The sequence below is a fragment of the Oncorhynchus masou genome, chromosome 1 (assembly GCF_036934945.1).
Source record: "Oncorhynchus masou masou isolate Uvic2021 chromosome 1, UVic_Omas_1.1, whole genome shotgun sequence".
Classification (NCBI taxonomy): domain Eukaryota; kingdom Metazoa; phylum Chordata; class Actinopteri; order Salmoniformes; family Salmonidae; genus Oncorhynchus; species Oncorhynchus masou.
The window spans coordinates 39,014,743-39,035,150 of record NC_088212.1 but is presented as its reverse complement, the minus strand read 5'-3'; the positions used below and the strand labels follow the sequence as shown (position 1 = coordinate 39,035,150).

Genomic DNA, 20,408 nt, shown 5'->3' with positions numbered 1-20,408 from the left:
TACTTGTCAAATCAAGATATATTACATGCTGACCACACTGCTCGCATAGCAAAATAAATGTTACTCAATCATTGCACCCACAATGCTCGCGCACGTGAAGAAGCGTCTGCATAGCAAGGCACTAAAATAGAACTTGGTTATATTTGTGACGCAAGAACCGCTGCAAGTCCCACCTCTCACATCTCCTCATTGGTTTATAGAAGCATATACCCACGCGGGTGATTGAAAGATGAACTGAGGTCCACACTCCAGTCTAGTTAGTGCACCTTAAAGTTGGTTGTCAACTGCCATATAAAGTCCAAAGAAGAAACAGCCTGAAGGAGGAGAGATTTCATTTCTAGTACTCCGTTTACTCTTTTATCTGTGGATTAATTGTCCAAGTAGAGGACCTTGTGCATTTCAGGTAAAATAACAACCCGATGTTTATATCCCAGGACAAATTATTTAACAACAGCAAGCTAGCTAGCTAAATTATCATAAATGTTTTCCGACCTGTCCCCAAATTAATATAGTTGGATCAGAGTTTGTTTTGATATTTCAACCTGCATGTCCTGATCGCGTCTGGTGTGGGTGGACAAAATCAACATGCGCTCGATGGTGGACGCACGCACGCACGCGAGCGGTCTGGTCAGCAGGATAGTGTTATATATTTTACAAACGTTATAGTTTTTCTTCCAGTTTCAAATGAGTATTTGGTGTAATCGTTGACAAAATAATTAAATCCATTTTAATTCCACTTTAACGAAAAATTGTCAATAGGTGTGAATACTTTCTTAATAAGGCACTGTAGGCCATTTTTGTGGTCTACACACCCAGTTTACCCAGAATAATCTAGCTAACTAACTAGAGGACACTGACCCCAATTCACATACTCTGCCTTGAGAAGAGCAACAAAAGTATGACCACGAACTAAAATGGCAGCTATTGGTTTTGACTATGTGATGTAACAAAAGACTTACAAACTTGACCCTGAGCCACGTTCAGACATGACATAATTCCACGTGAGAGCACAGCAGAGTGGATGCCCCTCAATGGGCTTGAGAGGTAAATACAGAGAGCGAGAGATGTCTAAATTAAACATGGCACACTAGTCCAGCAGGGCCAGACACACATCACCATGTTATACAGTCGGAAGTTTACATTACATAGGTTGGAGTCATTAAAACTTATTTTTCAACCACTCCACAAATGTCTTGTTAACAAACTGTAGTTTTGGCAAGTCGGTTAGGACATCTACTTTGTGCATGACAAGTCATATTTCCAAAAATGGTTTACAGACAGATTATTTCACTTATAATTCCCTGTATCACAATTCCAGTGGGTCAGAAGTTTATATACACTAAGTTGACTGTGCCTTTAAACAGCTTGGAATATTCCAGAAAATTATGTCATGGATTTAGAAGCTTCTGATAGGCTAATTGACATCATTTGAATCAATTGGAGGTGTACCTGTGGATGTATTTCAAGGCCTACCTTCCAACTCAGTGCCTCTTTGCTTGACATTGTGGGAAAATCTAAAGAAATCAGCCAAGACCTCAGAAAAAAAAATTGTAGACCTCCACAAGTCTGGTTCATCCTTGGAAGCAATTTCCAAATGCCTGAAGGTACCACGTTCATCTGTACAAACAATATTACGCAAGTATAAAACACCATGGGACCACGCAGCTGTCATACTGCTCAGGAAGGAGACGCGTTCTGTCTCCTGTTCTGTGAAGGGAGTAGTACCCAGCATTGAATCAGATCTTCAGTTTCTTGGCAATTTCTCGCATGGAGTAGCCATCATTTCTCAGAACAAGAATTGCCTGACGAGTTTCAGAAGAAAGTGCTTTGTTTCTGGCCATTTTGAGCCTGTAAATCGAACCCACAAATGCTGTTGCTCCAGATACTCAACTAGTCTAAAGGCCAGTTTTAAGGCTTCTTTAATCACAACCACAGTTTTCAGCTGTGCTAACATAATTGCAAAAGGGTTTTCTAATGATCAATTTGGCTTTTAAAATGATAAACTTGGATTAGCTAACACAACGTGCCATTGGAACACAGGAGTGATGGTTGCTGATAATGGGCCTCTGTACGCCTACGTAGATATTCTATTAAAAGCCGTTTCCAGCCACAATAGTCATTTACAACATCAAAAATGTCTACTGTATTTCTGATCAATTTGATGTTATTTTAAATGGACCAAAAACAAGGAAATGTCTTAGTGACCCCAAACTTTTGAACGGTAGTGTACCTCTGCTGCTTTGCTCGCCTTCAAACACAACACAGGGAAATTCCTCCTGCAGCAGGATCTAAATAAGGCCAATCGTATTTAATCTTCTCCCTTTGAGTGCTCTGGAATAGACTCACCAAGCAGTCACCAAACCTGATCCCCAACTTTTTATTCACTCCTCCGCTTCACCCCAATTCCGATGATCCTTTTTCATTGGCAGACTCAAGGAGAGGGGGAAATTGGGTCAGTAGGGTAGAATCACCTCAATACTGAAGTAGCCTCGGTCTACGTAGTCTCCAAGGAAAAGATAACGTGTGTTGCTGGGCGAGCCTCCCACTTCAAACAGCTTCATTAGGTCAAAGAACTGGCCGTGGACATCTCCACACACTAAGGACAAACAAACAACACGGTTAGGGAAGGAGACAAATGGGTCATTATCCTCTAGTACAGGAGAGACATCGTCTGATATGACAATACTTTGATATGCACAAGAGTGAGAGTAATTTCAGAGTTACCCAATTCTGTCTACGACAAAGTAATCTATTCATATACAGCGAAGACATGTAGGCCCTATTTGCATGTGATTGAGGCTGTGTGTGAGCACTAGCATGGTGCAGAACAGATATGCTAAGCTGGACAGTAAGGACAGCTGTGTGAAACTGGGAGTTCAGTTCAAAGGCATTTGATGACACCCATAACTCAGGCCAGCAAAATGGGTCCACTCAAAAAACACCTTCTGTCAACAGATACAGTTAACAGTTGTGTGGTACCATGGCATAGTGCCCAGACATGTGCTGTGTTTACTCTGGGCCTGGTTGGGCACTATGTGAATGTCTGTCTGCTGGGTGCCAGAGAAAGAGTTGTGCATGTACTATCCTCACTCACTCAGCATGTGTGTAGGCCAGAGGGAGCAGGCTAGCCAGCAGCATACCACCCTGCATCCCAATGCTGACTTGCTTCTGAAGCTAAGCAGTGTTTGTCCTGGATGGGAGACCAGATGCTGCTAGAAGTGGTGTTGGAGGGCCAGTAGGAGGCACCCTTTCCACTGGTAAATGTTTCGTTATCCCAATGCCCCCGAGCAGTGATTGGGGACAATGCTCTGTGTAGGGTGGCGTCTTTCGGATGGGACGTTAAACGGGTGTCCTGACTCTCTGTGGTCACTAAATATCCCATGGCACTTATCGTAAGAGTAGGTGTGTTTACCCCGGTGTCCAGGCTAAATTCCCAATCTGGCCCTCATACCACCCCGGTAACCTAAATCACCCCCCTCTCCCCGGTAACTATTCCCTAGGTCGTTGCTGTAGATGAGCATGTGTTCCCAGTCAACTCACCTGGTAAAATAAATGTAAAAATAAAACCCTGATGGAACCAGTCTAATCCCTGCGTTCTCACCATTCTATTTCACTTGTGCAGTAAAACAATGGAGAGATCAGGTGTTCAGCTTTATTTTACTAGGCAAGTCAGTTAAGAACAAATTCTTATTTTCAATGATGGCCTAGGAACAGTGGGTTAACTGCCTGTTCAGGTGCAGAACGACAGATTTTGTACCTTGTCAGCTCGGGGATTCGAACTTGCAACCTTTCGGTTACTAGTCCAACGCTCTAACCACTAGGCTATCCTGCTGCCCCATGAGTTGGTTCCTTCTCAACAATGAAACAACAATAAGAAATAATAAAAGGATAGTACGAACATAAAGTAAAAGCCTCAGTAGAATAGAATACAGTTGAAGTTGGGAAGTGTACATACATCTTTGCCAAATACATTTAAAAACTCTGTTTTTCACAATTCCTGACATTTAATCCAAGTAAAAATTCCCTGTCTTAGGTCAGTTAGGATCATCACTTTATTTTAATGTGAAATGTCAGAATAATAGGAGAGAATGATTTATTTCATATTTTATTTCTTGCATCACATTCCCAGTGGGTCAAAAGCTTACATACACTCAATTAGTATTTGGTAGCATTGCCTTTAAATTGTTTAACATGGGGTCAAATGTTTCAGGTAGCCTTCCACAAGCTTCCCACAATAAGTTGGGTGAATTTGGCCCATTCCTCCTGACAGAGCTGGTGTAACTGAGTCAGGTTTGCAGGCCTCCTTGCTCGCACATGCTTTTTCAGTTCTGAGGTCAGGGTTTTGTGATGGCCACTCCAATACCTTGACTTTGTTGTCCTTAAGCCATTTTGACACAACTTTGGAAGTATGTTTGGGGTCATTGTCCATTTGGAAGACCAATTTGAGACCAAGCTTTAACTTCCTGACTGATGTCTTGAGATGTTGCTTCAATATATCCACATAATTTCCTACCTCATGATGCCATCTATTTTGTGAAGTGCACCAGTCCCTCCTGCAGCAAAGCACCCCCTCATGATGCTGCCACCCCCGTGCTTCACGGTTGGGGTGGTGTTCTTCGGCTTGCAAGCCTCACCCTTTTTCCTCCAAACATAACGATGGGCATTATGGCCAAACAGTTCTATTTTTGTTTCATCAGACCAGAGGACCTTTCTCCAAAAAGTACAATCTTTGTCCCCATGTGCAGTGGCAATCCGTAGTCTGGCTTTTTTATGGCAGTTTTGGAGCAGTGGCTTCTTCCTTGCTAAGCGGCCTTTCAGGTTATATCGATATAGGACACGTTTACTGTGGATATCGATACTTTTGTACCTGTTTCCTCCAGCATTTTCACAAGGTCCTTTGCTGTTGTTCTGGGATTGATTTGCACTTTTCGCACCAAAGTACGTTCATCTCTAGGAGGCAGAACACGTCTCCTTCCTGAGCGGTATGACGGCTGCGTGGTCCCATAGTGTTTATACTTGCGTAATATTGTTTGTACAGATGAATGTGGTACCTTCAGGCGTTTGGAAATTGCTCCCAAGGATGAACCAGACTTGTGGAGGTCTACATTTTTTTTCTGAGGTCTTGGCTGATTTCTTTAGATTTTCCCACAATGTCAAGCAAAGAGGCACTGAGTTGGAAGGTAGGCCTTGAAATACATCCACAGGTATACCTTCAATTGACTCAAATTATGCCAATTAGCCTATCAGAAGCTTCTAAAGCCATGACATCATTTTCTGGAATTGTCCAAGCTTTTTAAAGGCACAGTCAACTTAGTGTATGTAGACTTCTGACCCACTGGGTAAAAGTGACAATCTGTCTGCAAACAATAGTTGGAAAAAATGACTTGTCATGCACAAAGAAGATGTCCTAACCGACTTGCCAAAACTATAGTTTGTTAACAAGAAATTTGCGGAGTGGTTGTAAAACAAGTTATGACGACTCCAACCTAAGTGTATGTAAACTTCTAACTTCAACTGTACACTTATGCACAAAAATGTAATACAGGAAGGCACAATTTATAGTCCAATATTTACATGTCTTTTGGGGAAGGGGAAATTGGGGAAATTATTTAAATTGTGCAGTGTTTAGCAATCATAAGTCTGGTTGCAGCAGTTGATGTGTGTAGCATGAATGAGTGTGTGTGCTTGCTAACGTGTGGAGAATCAGATCAGGTGGTCTGTCCAGTTCAAGTGTTCAGCAGTCTTATGGCTTGTAGATCAAAACTGTCTCTGAGCCTGTTGGTATCAGACCTCATGCTTCAATAAAATGTGCAATAAATATGCAATAAAATGCAAATTAATTACTTAAAAATCATACAATGTGATTTTCTGGATTTTTGTTTAAGATTCCGTCTCTCACAGTTGAAGTGTACCCATGATAAAAAAATTACCAGACCTCTACATGCTTTGTAAGTAGGAAAACATGCAAAAATTGGCAGTGTATCAAATACTTGTTCTCCCCACTGTATGTCTCAAACGGACTAATAAAGTACTATTCCTCCTTTACCTGTGATGGGTGCCTCTACCTCCAGCATGCATTTCTCCTGTCTCAGGATGTTGGCACCGTCGTTGATGACCCGGAGGGCCACATCTTCCTCCAGCCGGCCCTCCTTCACTAGGTGGGTGCGGAGCGTCTCTGCGTTGGGCTTGCCATCCTCAAACAGCTCCTTCATAGAGAGACGCTGCTGGGGAGGGTATGGCACGGCTTGACAGGGGAAAAGAGGGTAAACAATATTAAGGATGTGTCCCAAAAAAAGCACCCTTTTCCTATTTAGTACACTACTTTTGAGCAGGGCTTTGGTACAACCTAGGTCCACTGGGTCCCACCCACAGAGATTTCTCTTGCATTTAGCTTTAATACCTCCATGAGTCAGAGTGCAGTGATCTACAATGCATTATGTCTGACAGTGTTCTACAGATTGCTCATTTGTGCTGGCAAACCACAAACTCAGTAAAAAAAGAAACACCCCTTTTTCAGGAATCTGTCTTTCAAAGATAATTTGTAAAAATCCAAATAACTAAACAGCTCTTCATTGTAAAATGGTTTAAACACTGTTTTCCATGCTTGTTCAATGAACCATAAACAATGAATGAACATGTACCTGTTGAACGGTCGTTAAGACACTAACAGCTTACAGACGGTACGCAATTAAGGTCACCGTTATGAAAACTACGGACACTGAAGAGGCCTTTCTACCGACTCTGAAAAATACGAGAAGAAAGATGCCCAGGGTCCCTGCTCATCTGCATGAATGTGCCTTAGGCATGCTGCAAGAAGGCATGAGGACTGCAGATGTGGCAAGAGCAACAAATTGCAATGTCTGTACTGTGAGACGCCTAAGACAGCGCTACAGAGAGACAGGAGGGACAGCTGATTGTCCTCGCAGTAGCAGACCACGTTTTACAACACCTGCACGAGATCAGTACAGCCGAACATCACACCAGCGGGACAGGTACAGGATGGCAACAACAACTTCGAGTTATACCAGGAACGCATATTCTCTCCATCAGTGCTCAGACTATCCGCAATAGGCTGAGAGAGGCTTGACTGAGGGCTTGTAGGCCTGTTGTAAGGCAGGTCCTCACCAGACATCACCAGCAACAACGGGACTATGGGCACAAACCCACCGTTACTGGATCAGACAGGACTGGCAAAAAGTGCTCTTCACTAACAAGTCGCGGTTTTGTCTCACTAGGGGTGATGGTCGGATTCACGTTTATCGCCGAAGGAATGAGCATTACACAGAGGCCTGTACTCTGGAGCGGGATCAATTTGGAGGTGGAGGGCCTGTCATGGTCTGGGGCGGTGTGTCACAGCATCATCGGACTGAGCTTGTTGTCATTGCAGGCAATTTCAATGCTGTCCGTTAAAGTGAAGACATCCCCCACCTCCTTTGACCCCCTTTTGTTCAGGGACACATTTTTTTCCATTTCTTTTAGTCACATGTCTGTGGAACTTGTTCAGTTTATGTCTCAATTGTAGATTCTTGTTTATGTTCATACAAATATTTACACGTTAAGTTTTCTGAAAATAAACGTAGTTGACAGTGAGGGGACATTGCTTTTTTTTGCCGAGTTTACATACATACGTTAACACATTCGCCTAGAGAGCCCACATCTTAGGCAATAAAACAACAATAACCCATCAAGTAGTAAGTTAAGACAAACTGATGGAAAACCTTTCCTATCTGCATCCAGTGTCTACCCCAGCCATTAATAGATTCTATGGCAGCAGGCAGCCGCATCCCGTGGTAGGCTTGTCAGTCAGTGTCAAATTGCACACCTGGCCCGTGCGGTAATCTGTTCTACAGTCCCACAATCCTTTGCAAAGTGCAAAAGGTTGCTATCGTGTAAAACCCTTTGTTTTAGATACTGGACTCTCAGCTGTCAAAACAATTATAAGAGAGAAATGTCCATCTTTTGTTTAAAAAAAAATTGTAGTGATGAGGGGAAAAAAAAAAACAGTTACATCACAATATTATTTTGGACAATATTATAGATACTTTGACTATCGATAGCATTAGCTAGTGCTAGTCGACTGTACCTGCACCAATATTTTTCATCCTATAGCTTGTTCTCTTTAAATAGTGAGCCAACATGTTTTCAGCACTTAATTCCATGACTGATCAAAACTCGTTTTAATTATGCCTCTCTCGTGTCTCGGCAGCTGACATACACAGAGTATACAAAACATTAAGAGCACCTGTTCTTTCATTGACAGAATGACCAGGTGAATGCTATGATCTCTTATTCATGTCACTTGTTAAATCCACTTTAAATCAGTGTCGATTAAGGGGAGGAGACAGGTTTAAGGGATGATTTTTAAGCTTCGAGACAATTGGGACATGGATTGGGTATGTGTGCAATTCAGAAGGTGAATGGGCAAGACAAAAGATTTAAGTGCCTTTGAACGGGGGATGGTAGTTGTTATTTTCACGCTCAACAGTTGCCCATGGTCTACCACCCAGAGTACATCCATCCACCTTGACAACTGTGGGAAGCATTAGAGTCAAAATGGGCCAGCATCCCTGTGGAACGCTTTCGACATCTTGTAGAATCCATGCCCCGACAAATTGCAATACATATTGTATTGCCACCTAAGTATCATGATAATATTGAATTGTGAAGTCCCTGGCAATTCCCAACCCTGCTAAATTGCGTAGCAACAAGAGGTCGACCGATTATGATTTTTCAACGCCGATACCGATTATTGGAGGACCAAAAAAAAAGCCGATACCGATTATTGGAGGACCCAAAAAAAAGCCGATACCGATTAATCGGCCGATTATTATTTGTAATAATGACAATTACAACAACACTTATTTTAACTTAATATAATACATCAATAAAATCAATTTAGCCTCAAGTAAATAATGAAACATGTTCAATTTGGCTTAAATAATGCAAAAACAAAGTGTTGGAAAAGAAAGTAAAAGTGCAATGTGCTATGTAAGAAAGCTAACGTTTCAGTTCCTTGCTCAAAACATATGAAACTGGTGGTTCCTTTTAACATGAGTCTTCAATATTCCCAGGTAAGAAGTTTTAGGTTGTAGTTATTATAGGACTATTTCCCTCTATACCATTTGTATTTCATTAACCTTTGACTATTGTATGTTCTTATAGGCACTTTAGTATTGCCAGTGTAACAGTATAGCTTCCGTCCCTGTAGTTAGCGCGCGCTATTTCACTTTCGTTACACCAGCCTCATCTCGGGAGTTGATAGGCTTGAAGTAATAAACAGCGCAATGCTTGACGCACAACGAAGAGCTGCTGGCAAAACGCACGAAAGTGCTGTTTGAATGAATGTTTACGCGCCTGCTTCTGCCTACCACCACTCAGTCAGATACTTGTATGCTCAGTCAGATTATATGAAACGCAGGACACGCTAGATAATATCTAGTAATATCAACAATGTATAGTTAACTAGTGATTATGATTGATTGTTTTTATAAGATAAGTTTAATGCTAGCTAGCAACTTACCTTGGCTTACTGCATTCGCGTAACAGGCAGTCTCCTTGTGGAGTGCAACGAGAGAGAGGCAGGTCGTTATTGCGTTGGACTAGTTAACTGTAAGGTTGCAAGATTGGAACCTCCGAGCTGACAATGTGAAAATCTGTCGTTCTGCCCCTGAACAAGGCAGTAAACCCAGTGTTCCTAGGCCGTCATTGAAAATAAGAATGTGTTCTTAACTGACTTGCCTAGTTAAATAAAAGGTACATAAAAGAATTTATATTTGAAATTGGCAAATCGGCACCCAAAAATACCGATTTCCGATTGTTATGAAAACTTGAAGTCGGCCCTAATTAAATCGGCTATTCCGATTACATCGGTCGACCTCCAGTAGCAACACCTGCAAGCAATTAGAAAAGATTATGACAACGATGCTGCTTTTAGGTGTAGACTATATTAATACTATACGTATGGAACTTGGAAGTGGGTCGGCAGCTGGAATACATGAAGCAACCATCTCCATTCCTTAAAACAGAAAAGCAGTGTGTTTTCATTTTAGAATTTAACTACCAGCCACCCAGACAGACAGACAGGGTCGTGATAAGGCTTTTACCACGTATTTGTGCCCAGGCTATTATTTCCAGTGTGGCAGGTACTGTAGGTAGGGACTAACATTCCCTTCATCCTGGTTGTTACATTGGTAGCAGGTCAATTGACCTCGAAGCTTTCATAGAGCCACAGTCTCTTCTTCTAACCTACTACTAGCACAGGGGAGTAAAGACTAGAGACACTGGTCTTCTTTAGAAAACAATGACCAAATCGGACACAGCGAATCAATCTTAGATCTTCTGTCTCAACTCTAGCCTGCAGGTGAATGGAAATATTGTATTGCTGTCCCACCAAGTATGACAAAGCATGAGCATACAATGCATCAACAATGAGCTTAACAGGGCTCTAGACTTTTTCCAACAAAGGTTTTCAGTTGTTGGCACCAGCACATGATATGGTCGCACCAATTGTTCACCGCTGCAAGGTGATTAGCGAAATGTTTGTGCTTCTAGTTCTGACCATGCAGTAACATATCTAACAAGTAATCTAACAATTTCACAACAACTACCTTATACACAAAAGTGTAAAGGAATGAATAAGAATATGTACATATAAATTTATGGATGAGCGATGGCCGAACGGCATAGGCAAGATGCAGTAGATGGTATAGAGTACAGTATATACATATGAGATGAGTAATGTAGGGTATGTAGACATTATATAAAAGTGCCATTGTTAAAAGTGACTCGTGATACATTTATTACATCCAATTTTTAATTATTAAAGTGGCAAAAGATTTGAGTCAGTAAGTTGGCAGCAGCCACTCAATGTTAGTGATGGTTGTTTAACAGTCTGATGGCCTTGAGATAGAAGCTGTTTTTCAGTCTCTCGGTCCCAGCTTTGATGCACTTGTAATGACCCCGCCTTCAGGACGATAGCAGGATGAACAGGCAGTGGCTCGGGTGGTTGTTGTCCTTGATTATCTGTATGGCCTTCCTTTGACTTTGGGTGGTGTAGGTGTCCTGGGGGCAGGTAGTTTACCCCCGGTGATGCGTTGTGCAGAACTCACTACCCTCTGGAAAGTCTTACGGTTGTGGGAGGAGCATTTGCCGTACCAGGCGGTGATACAGCCCGACAGGATGCTCTCGATTGTGCATCTGTAAAAGTTTGAGTGTTTTTGGTGTCAAGCCAAATTTCTTCAGCCTCCTGAGGTTGAAGAGGCGCTGCTGCGCCTTCTTCACCACGCTGCGTCTGTGTGGGTGGACCATTTCAGTTTGTCCGTGTTGTGTACGCCGAGGAACTTAACTTTCCACCTTCTCCACAACTGTCCCGTTGATGTGGATAGGGGGGTGCTCCCTCTTCTGTTTCCTGAAGTCCACGATCATCTCCTTTGTTTTGTTGACGTTGAGTGTGAGGTTATTTTCCTGACACCACACTCCGGGGGCCCTCACCTCCTCCCTGTAGGCAGTCTCTTCGTTGTTGATAATCAAGCCTACCACTGTAGTGTCTTCTGCAAACTTGATGATTGAGTTGGAGGCGTGCATGGCCACGCAGTCATGGGTGAACAGGGAGTACAGGAGAGGGCTGCGAACGCACCCTTGTGGGGTCCCAGTGTTGAGGATCAGCGGGGTGGAGACCAGACACCTGTGTCCCATAATGTGCCTGCATTCCATACAGAACCAGGCTAATAACGACAAGCCATATTTTAAATTAGCATGCCCTTGCAGAGTTTGACATTCAGGTAAATTTGCCAGTGGCAACCCAGGCTAGTGCCAACTGAAAGCTATTGCACCGAATGAAAAAAAAAAAAATACTGCCCCGGAAAGTTTGCAGCATTTAAATGTTTAATTTGTGGGCTGAGCAAGTAGCCTGTAATGACCTACCCTCCATACACACAATTACATTTTAACTTGACAATATCATATTTACAATTGATTGCGCAAGCGTTTTATTTTTTCTGCCAAACAATCTCAGAAAAGGAGGTTATTGTTAGCGATTTTGAACAGTCACTCTACAGTTGTAGGGCCCTATAAAATACGTTTGATAAATTTTGTTGTATTTTTCTCCAGATCTCAGAGTTATCAGGTTTTTGCTCTCAAAATAATTCATAAAATAGTCCACAACCATGCCGAAACCAGATCAGGAGACCACTTTTGTTTATTTGTTTATTTTTTTTAACCTTTATTTAACCAGGTAGGCTAGTTGAGAACAAGTTCTCATTTGCAGCTGCGACCTGGCCAAGATAAAGCATAGCAGTGTGAACAGACAACAGAGTTACACATTGAGTAAACAATAAACAAGTCAATAACACAGTAGAAAAAAGGGTTTATATACATTGTGTGCAAAAGGCATGAGGAGGTAGGCAAATAATTACAATTTTGCAGATTAACACTGGAGTGATAAATGATCAGATGGTCATGTACAGGTAGAGATACTGGTGTGCAAAAGGGCAGAAAAGTAAATAAATAAAAACAGTATGGGGATAAGGTAGGTAAAATTGGGTGGGCTATTTACCGATAAGACTATGTACAGCTGCAGCGTTCGGTTAGCTGCTCAGATAGCAGATGTTTGAAGTTGGTGAGGGAGGTAAAAGTCTCCAACTTCAGCGATTTCTGCAATTCGTTCCAGTCACAGGCAGCAGAAAACTGGAACGAAAGGAAGACCAAATGAGGTGTTGGCTTTAGGGATGATCAGTGAGATACACCTGCTGGAGCGCGTGCTACGGGTGGGTGTTGCCATCGTGACCAGTGAACTGAGATAAGGCGGAGCTTTACCTAGCATGGACTTGTAGATGACCTGGAACCAGTGGGTCTGGTAACGAATATGGAGCGAGGGCCAGCCGACTAGAGCATACAAGTCGCAGTGGTGGGTGGTATAAGGTGCTTTAGTGACAAAACGGATGGCACTGTGATAAACTGCATCCAGTTTGCTGAGTAGAGTGTTGGAAGCTATTTTGTAGATGACGTCGCCGAAGTCGAGGATCGGTAGGATAGTCAGTTTTACTAGGGTAAGTTTGGCGGCATGAGTGAAGGAGGCTTTGTTGCGGAATAGAAAGCCGATTCTGGATTTGATTTTCGATTGGAGATGTTTGATATGAGTCTGGAAGGAGAGTTTACAGTCAAGCCAGACACCTAGGTACTTATAGATGTCCACATATTCAAGGTCGGTACCATCCAGGGTGGTGATACTAGTCAGGCGTGCAGGTGCAGGCAGTGAACGGTTGAAAAGCATACATTTGGTTTTACTAGCGTTTAAGAGCAGTTGGAGGCCACAGAAGGAGTGCTGTATGGCATTGAAGCTTTTTTGGAGGTTAGATAGCACAGTGTCCAAGGACGGGCCGGAAGTATATAGAATGGTGTCGTCTGCGTAGAGGTGGATCAGGGAATCGCCTGCAGCAAGAGCAACATCATTGATATATACAGAGAAAAGAGTCGGCCCGCGAATTGAACCCTGTGGCACCCCCATAGAGACTGCCAGAGGACCGGACAGCATGCCCTCCGATTTGACACACTGCACTCGGTCTGCAAAGTAGTTGGTGAACCAGGCAAGGCAGTCAGAGAAACCAAGGCTACTGAGTCTGCCGATAAGAATATGGTGATTGACAGTGTCGAAAGCCTTGGCAAGGTCGATGAAGATGGCTGCACAGTACTGTCTTTTATCGATGGCCGTTATGATATCGTTTAGTACCTTGAGCGTGGCTGAGGTGCACCCGTGACCGGCTCGGAAACCCGATTGCACAGCGGAGAAGGTACGGTGTGATTCGAGATGGTCAGTGACCTGTTTGTTGACTTGGCTTTCGAAGACCTTAGATAGGCAGGGCAGGATGGATATAGGTCTGTAACAGTTTGGGTCCAGGGTGTCTCCCCCTTTGAAGACGGGGATGACTGCGGCAGCTTTCCAATCCTTGGGGATCTCAGACAATATGAAAGAGAGGTTAAACAGGCTGGTAATAGGGGTTGCGACAATGGCGGCGGATAGTTTCAGAAATAGAGGGTCCAGATTGTCAAGTCCAGCTGATATGTACGGGTCCAGGTTTTGCAGCTCTTTCAGAACATCTGCTATCTGGATTTGGGTAAAGGAGAACCTGGAGAGGCTTGGGCGAGTAGCTGCGGGGGGGGGGGTCGGATCTGTTGGCCGAGGTTGGAGTAGCCATGGCGGAAGGCATGGCCAGCCATTGAGAAATGCTTGTTGAAGTTTTCGATTATCATGGATTTATCGGTGGTGACCGTGTTACCTAGCCTCAGTGCAGTGGGCAGCTGGGAGGAGGTGCTCTTGTTCTCCATGCACTTCACAGTGTCACATAACTATTTTGAGTTGGAGCTACAGGATGCAAATTTCTGCCTGAAGAAACTGAAACTGAAGAAACTGGCCTTAGCTTTCCTGACTGACTGAGTGTATTGGTTCCTGACTTCCCTGAACAGTTGCATATCACGGGGACTATTCGATGCTATTGCAGTCCGCCACAGGATGTTTTTGTGCTGGTCGAGGGCAGTCAGGTCTGGAGTGAACCAAGGGCTATATCTGTTCTTCGTTCTGCATTTTTTGAACGGAGCATGCTTATCTAAAATGGTGAGGAAGTTACTTTTAAAGAATAACCAGGCATCCTCAACTGACGGGATGAAGTCAATGTCCTTCCAGGATACCCGGGCCTTGAGGTCTGGTAATAATCCCCCCTCAAATGTGGAGGGTGTAGCTGCTCTTTAATTTAATTGCACGCCTAGCAAGAGACTTGTGTTTGGCTAGCAGTATTCTTGTACTGTACAATGTACAGTGTAGACTAGAGGTCGACCGATTAATTAGGGCCGATTTCAAGTTTTCAAAACAATCTGTAATCTGCATTTTTGTGGCCGATTACATTGCACTCCACGAGGAGACTGCGTGGCAGGCTGACTACCTGTTACGTGAGCGCAGCAAGAAGCCAAGGTAAGTTGCTCGCTAGCATTAAACTTATACAAAAAATCTTAACATAATCACTAGATAAACTAGTAATATCAACCATATGTAGTTATCTAGCTTGTCCTGCATTGCATATAATCGATGCGATGCCTATTCATTTCTCATCGAATCACAGCCTACTTCGCCAAACGGGTGATGATTTAACAAGCGCATTCGCGAAAAAAGCACTTTCGTTGCACCAATGCGTACCTAACCATAAACATCAATGCCTTTCTTTAAAATCAATACAGATGTATATATTTTTAAACCTGCATATTTAGTTAATATTGCCTGCTAACATGAATTTCTTTTAACTAGGGAAATTGTGTCACTCTTGCGTTCCGTGCAAGCAGTCAAGGTATATGCATATGCAGCCGTTCGGGCTGCCTGGCTCGTTGCGAACTGTGTGAAGACCATTTACTCCTAACAAAGACGTAATTAATTTGCCAGAATGGTACATAATGACATAACATTGAAGATTGTGCAATGTAAAGGCAATATTTTGACTTAGGGATGCCACCCGTTAGATAAAATACGGAATATTTCACTAAAATAAACGTAAAATACGGAATATTTCACTAAAATAAATGTTTTGTTTTTGAAAATATAGTTTCCGGATTTGACCATATTAATGACATAAGGCTCATATTTCTGTGTGTTATTATGTTATAATTGGTCTATGATTTGATAGAGCAGTTTGACTGAGCAGTGGTAAGCAGCAGCAGGCTCGTAAGCATTCATTCAAACAGCACTATTGTGCATTTGCCAACAGCTCTTCGCTGTGCTTCAAGCATTGAGCTATCAACTCCCGAGATTAGGCTGGTGTACCCGATGTGAAATGGCTAGCTAGTTAGCGGGGTGCACGCTAATACTGTTTCAAACGTCACTTGCTCTGAGACCTTGAAGTAGTTGTTCCCCTTGCTCTGCAAGGGCCACGGCTTTTGTGGAGCGATGGGTAACGATGCTTCGAAGGTGGCTGTTGTTGATGTGTTCCTGGTTCGAGCCCAGGTAGGGGCGAGGAGAGGGACGGAAGCTATACTGTTACACTGGCAATACTAAAGTGCCTATAAGAACATCCAATAGTCAAAGGTTAATGAAATACAAATGGTATAGAGGGAAATAGTCCTATAATTCCTATAATAACTACAACCTGAAACTTCTTACCTGGGAATATTGAAGACTCATGTTAAAAGGAACCACCAGCTTTCATATGTTCTCATGTTCTGAGCGAGGAACTTAAACGTTAGCTTTTTTACATGGCACATATTGCACTTTTACTTCTCAAACACTTTGTTTTTGCATTATTTAAACCAAATTGAACCTCTTTCATTATTTATTTGAGGCTAAATTGATTGATATTATATGAAGTTAAAATAAGTGTTCATTCAGTATTGTTGTAATTGTCATTACAAAAAAATAATAATAATAATAAAAAAATAATTTTTTTTTTTTTAAATCAGACGATTAATCGCACTCCAGGTCTCACGCGCTCCACGTTGATTTTATCCTCTATTGAACACTTTTTTCCATCTTAAATGTAATAGATTATTTACGTTTTAGGATACCTAAGGACGGATTAGGAAAGTTGTTTGGACAAAGTTTACAGGTAACTTATTAGATCTTTTGTAGTCATGTTGGGCGAGTTGGAACCGGTGTTTTTCTGAATCAAACACGCCAAATAAATTGACAGTTTGGGGATATAAAAAAAAGGAGTTTATTGAACAAAAGGACCATTTGTGATGTTTCTGGGACATATTGGAGTGCCAACAGAAGAACTTAAGGTAAGGCATGAATTATATCGTTATTTCTGACTTTCGCGTCGCACCTGCTTGGTTGAAATATGATTTCACGTGTTTGTATGATGGGGTGCTGTCCTCAGATAATCTCTTTATTTGCTTTCGCCGTAAAGCCTGTTTGAAAGCTGACACGGTGGCTGGATTAACAAGAAGTTAGGCTTTATTTTGGTGTATTGCACTTGTGATTTTATGAAAGTTAAATATTTATAATATTTGAATTTGGCGCTTTGCCATTTCACCGGATGTTGTCAAATTGATCCCGCTAACTGGATTTGATCCCTATGAAGTTTTAAAAAGGTATCAGAAATACACAAACAATGTTGACAGAATGAACCCTGCCAGCTAATAACACTTATATTTAGTTTTGGATACATTGTTTACCTTCAGTAAGTTTAAGAAATATTTCATTGTAATTCAAGTACCAAAATCCCACAAGATATTTTCTAATTTATCTCCCTCATGAGGGAGAATAATGAAAGTTCACAGAAGTAACAAGTAACGGTAGAGCTACCAAATGGTGATTTTACTGATAATAATACATAAACAAGTGATAAATGTGCAATTCCGTTACCAATAACCAAACAAATCAGTCAGGGAATTAATGCAACTGAATTGGCTACAATGGGAAATAAGTCATAAACCACAGTTTGGTCACCAACTACTGGCCTCCCTTCCAGTGGCATACTGTTACAGTGCAGTCAGAAAGTATTCAGACCCCTTGACTTTTTAACATTTTAAATTTGATTAAATTCTTTTCCACACAGCATGCTGTTGCCACTACCGTGCTTCACTGTAGGGATGGTGCCAGGTTTCCGCCAGACATGACGCTTGGCATTCAGGCCCATGTGTTCAATCTTGGTTTCATCAGAGCCGAGAATCTGGTTTCTCATGGTCTGAGAGTCCTTTAAGTGCCTTTTAGCAAACTCCAAGCGGGCTCTCATGTGCCTTTTACTGAGGAGTTGCTTCCGTCTGGCCACTCTACCATAAAGGCCTGATTGGTGGAGTGCTGCAGAGATGGCTGTCGTTCTGAAAGGTTCTCCCACCTCCACAAGAGAAACTCTGGAGCTCTGTTAGAGTGACCATCAGGTTCTTGGTCACCTCCCTGACCAAGACCCTTATCCCCCAATTCCTCAGTTTGGTCAGGCGGACAGCTCTGGAAAGATTATTGGTGTTTCCGAACCTCTTCCATTTAAGAATGATGGAGGCCACTGTGTTCTTGGGGACCTTCAATGCTGTAGACATTTTTTTGGTAACCTTCCCCAGATCTGTGCCTGTACACAATCCTGTCTCGGAGATATACAGACTTCATTCGACCTCATGGCTTCGTTTTTGTTCTGACATGGACTGTCAACTGTGGAACCTTATATAGACAAGTGTGTGCCTTTCCAAATCATGTCCAATTAATTGAAATTACCACAGGTGGACTCCAATCAAGTTGTAGAAACATCAAGGATGTTCAATGGAAACAGGATGCACCTGAACTCAATTTCAAGTCTCATAGCAAAGGGTCTGAATACTTATGTAAATAAGGTATTTCTCTATTTAAAAAAATATATATATACATTTGAAAAAATACAAATAAAAACTTTTCGCTTTGTTATTATGGGGTATTGTCTGTAGATTGTGGAAACGCTTTTATTTAAACCATTTTAGAATAAGGCTGTAATGTGGAAAAAGTCAAGGGGTCTGAATACTTTCCAAATGCACTGTATTTTCAACTCATAGCTGTTTTGTCTTTCTGTTGTCTGGTGGTCAAACCAAAAGTGTTTAAAAAAGTCTTGTATGGACAACCCCCCTCTCTCTCCAGTTAATGCCACCTCTCCCAGCTCTTTGACACCTACCCATGAGGCCCCTCGCTTTCCATTTACTGTAACCAGCATCCTCACCCACGGAGCACTGACCGACACCGTATGTCCATGGACGTTGAAATCTGGTCAGTCCACCCTGGCCTTGATAATGTCCACAGACGGACCGGACCAAATCTGAACCTATCATAGTTGTATGTTTGGATAATACATTACTCTACAGTGACTAGAGAACAGTGCAGCCCTGTACAGTGAGTAGAGCACATTCTAATACAATAATGCAGTACAATACAGCACAGAAAAGTAAGGTATATTGTACTGTACTCAACTACACTGAACTCTACCATACTCTGCTCTGGTGTGCTGTATTGTACTGCACTTTTCTCTACTGTGCTGCCCAAACTTGTGAAACATGAGATATGCATTTCTGTGTTGTATAGATCAGGGACCCATAATGTAATTCCTTTATCGTAATTCCGTTTCCGGGTGTAAATCCACTTCCCTTCAATAACCAAAAGACATTTTTTTCAAACTCAAGGTGCCATGCCATTGTTGACACATTCTTTCTGCAGACAATTTTTTTTTCAATTATTATTTACCATAATTCTGTTACCAAAGTTGGTATCTGCACAGTTCTTGCACTAAATACATTTTAGACTTTTTTTCTGTGGAAATTGTTTAAAAGTAGTCCTTGTGGTTAGTTAAACTTGAAATCAATGATTTTTGTTTGGCATACATTTTAAAGGGAAAAAACCTCAGTCAAAGCTCCCCGAGTGGCGCGTCACTGCAGTACCTGGTTCGAATCCAGGCTGCATCACATCCGGCCGTGATTGGAAGTCCCATAGGGCAGCGCACAATTGACCATGTGTCGTCTGGGTTTGGCCGGGTAGGCCGACATTGTAAATAAGAATTTGTTCTTAACGGACTTGCCTATTAAAATAAAGATTATGATAAAAAAATGTATATCATTTTCTACCATGGAATTGCCCACATACAGTACATGTTATTCAGTAATTTCATCCAAACTACAGGAATCTGCATAGCCAGGCGCTAAAATAGAAATTGGTTATTTTTTAGACGATTGATGCCCTGCAAGTTCGGCATCTCCCATCTACTCATTTTTTTTTACTCCTTTTTTGTAATATCCAAATTGGTAGTTACAGTCTTGTCTGTACTGGAGTTGCAGTGATGGGACTCGGGAGAGGAAAGGTCGAGAGCCGTGTCCTCCAAAACACGACTCTGCCAAGCCGCACTGCTTCTTGACACACTGCACACTTAACCCGGACGTCAGCCGCACCAATGTGTCGGAGGAAACACTACAACTGGCAACCGTGTCAGCGTGCATACGCCCAGCTCGCCATTTTAACTTGCGTGCCATGAATGCATCTGGTGGGGATGGACAAAAATCAAAATGCGTACAATGACACATGCACAGAGACAGTTTGGTCAATGTGTTTGTGATCCTAACAACTTCCAGGCGGGGCCATGTCTGGGGGTGTAGGGATGCACATTTCTGTCAACGTTGCTACAGACTGCCTCGACATTTCTATGGTTGGATTTTGGCAAGGCTACTTTGAAGAAAGGCAAGACATTCCTCATTATTTGAAGTAAAGCAAAACGTTCACGTTTCAAACAATTATACTGCATCCAGCTCACATTGTAAAGTGGTGGGTGATACGCTGACAGGCGTATGGTAGGCAGGTATGCACGCTAAGGGCAAATAGGAAGCAAGCTTTAATTACAAGTTTAGAAATAAGAATAGTAGCTCTTTTTAAACCGTGGCCATCAAAAAAGTTTAAACCTATATAGACCGATAATGTATTGTCAGCGTCA

The 20,408-nt window shown here is 42.3% G+C and overlaps 1 protein-coding gene across 4 annotated transcripts in view; it reads right to left on the bottom strand.

The window, feature by feature from the left end:
* ppp3cca (protein phosphatase 3, catalytic subunit, gamma isozyme, a) overlaps window positions 1-20,408 on the bottom strand; it is an 83,056-nt gene that overhangs the window by 56,069 nt on the left and 6,579 nt on the right. For all 4 annotated transcript variants that reach the window (XM_064971246.1, XM_064971237.1, XM_064971252.1 and 1 more), the window contains exons 2-3: window positions 6,047-6,244; window positions 2,472-2,596 (exon numbers count right to left, since the gene is read on the bottom strand). In XM_064971246.1, coding sequence (XP_064827318.1) covers window positions 2,472-2,596; window positions 6,047-6,244 — 323 coding nt within the window. The remainder of the gene's footprint in view (window positions 1-2,471; window positions 2,597-6,046; window positions 6,245-20,408) is intronic.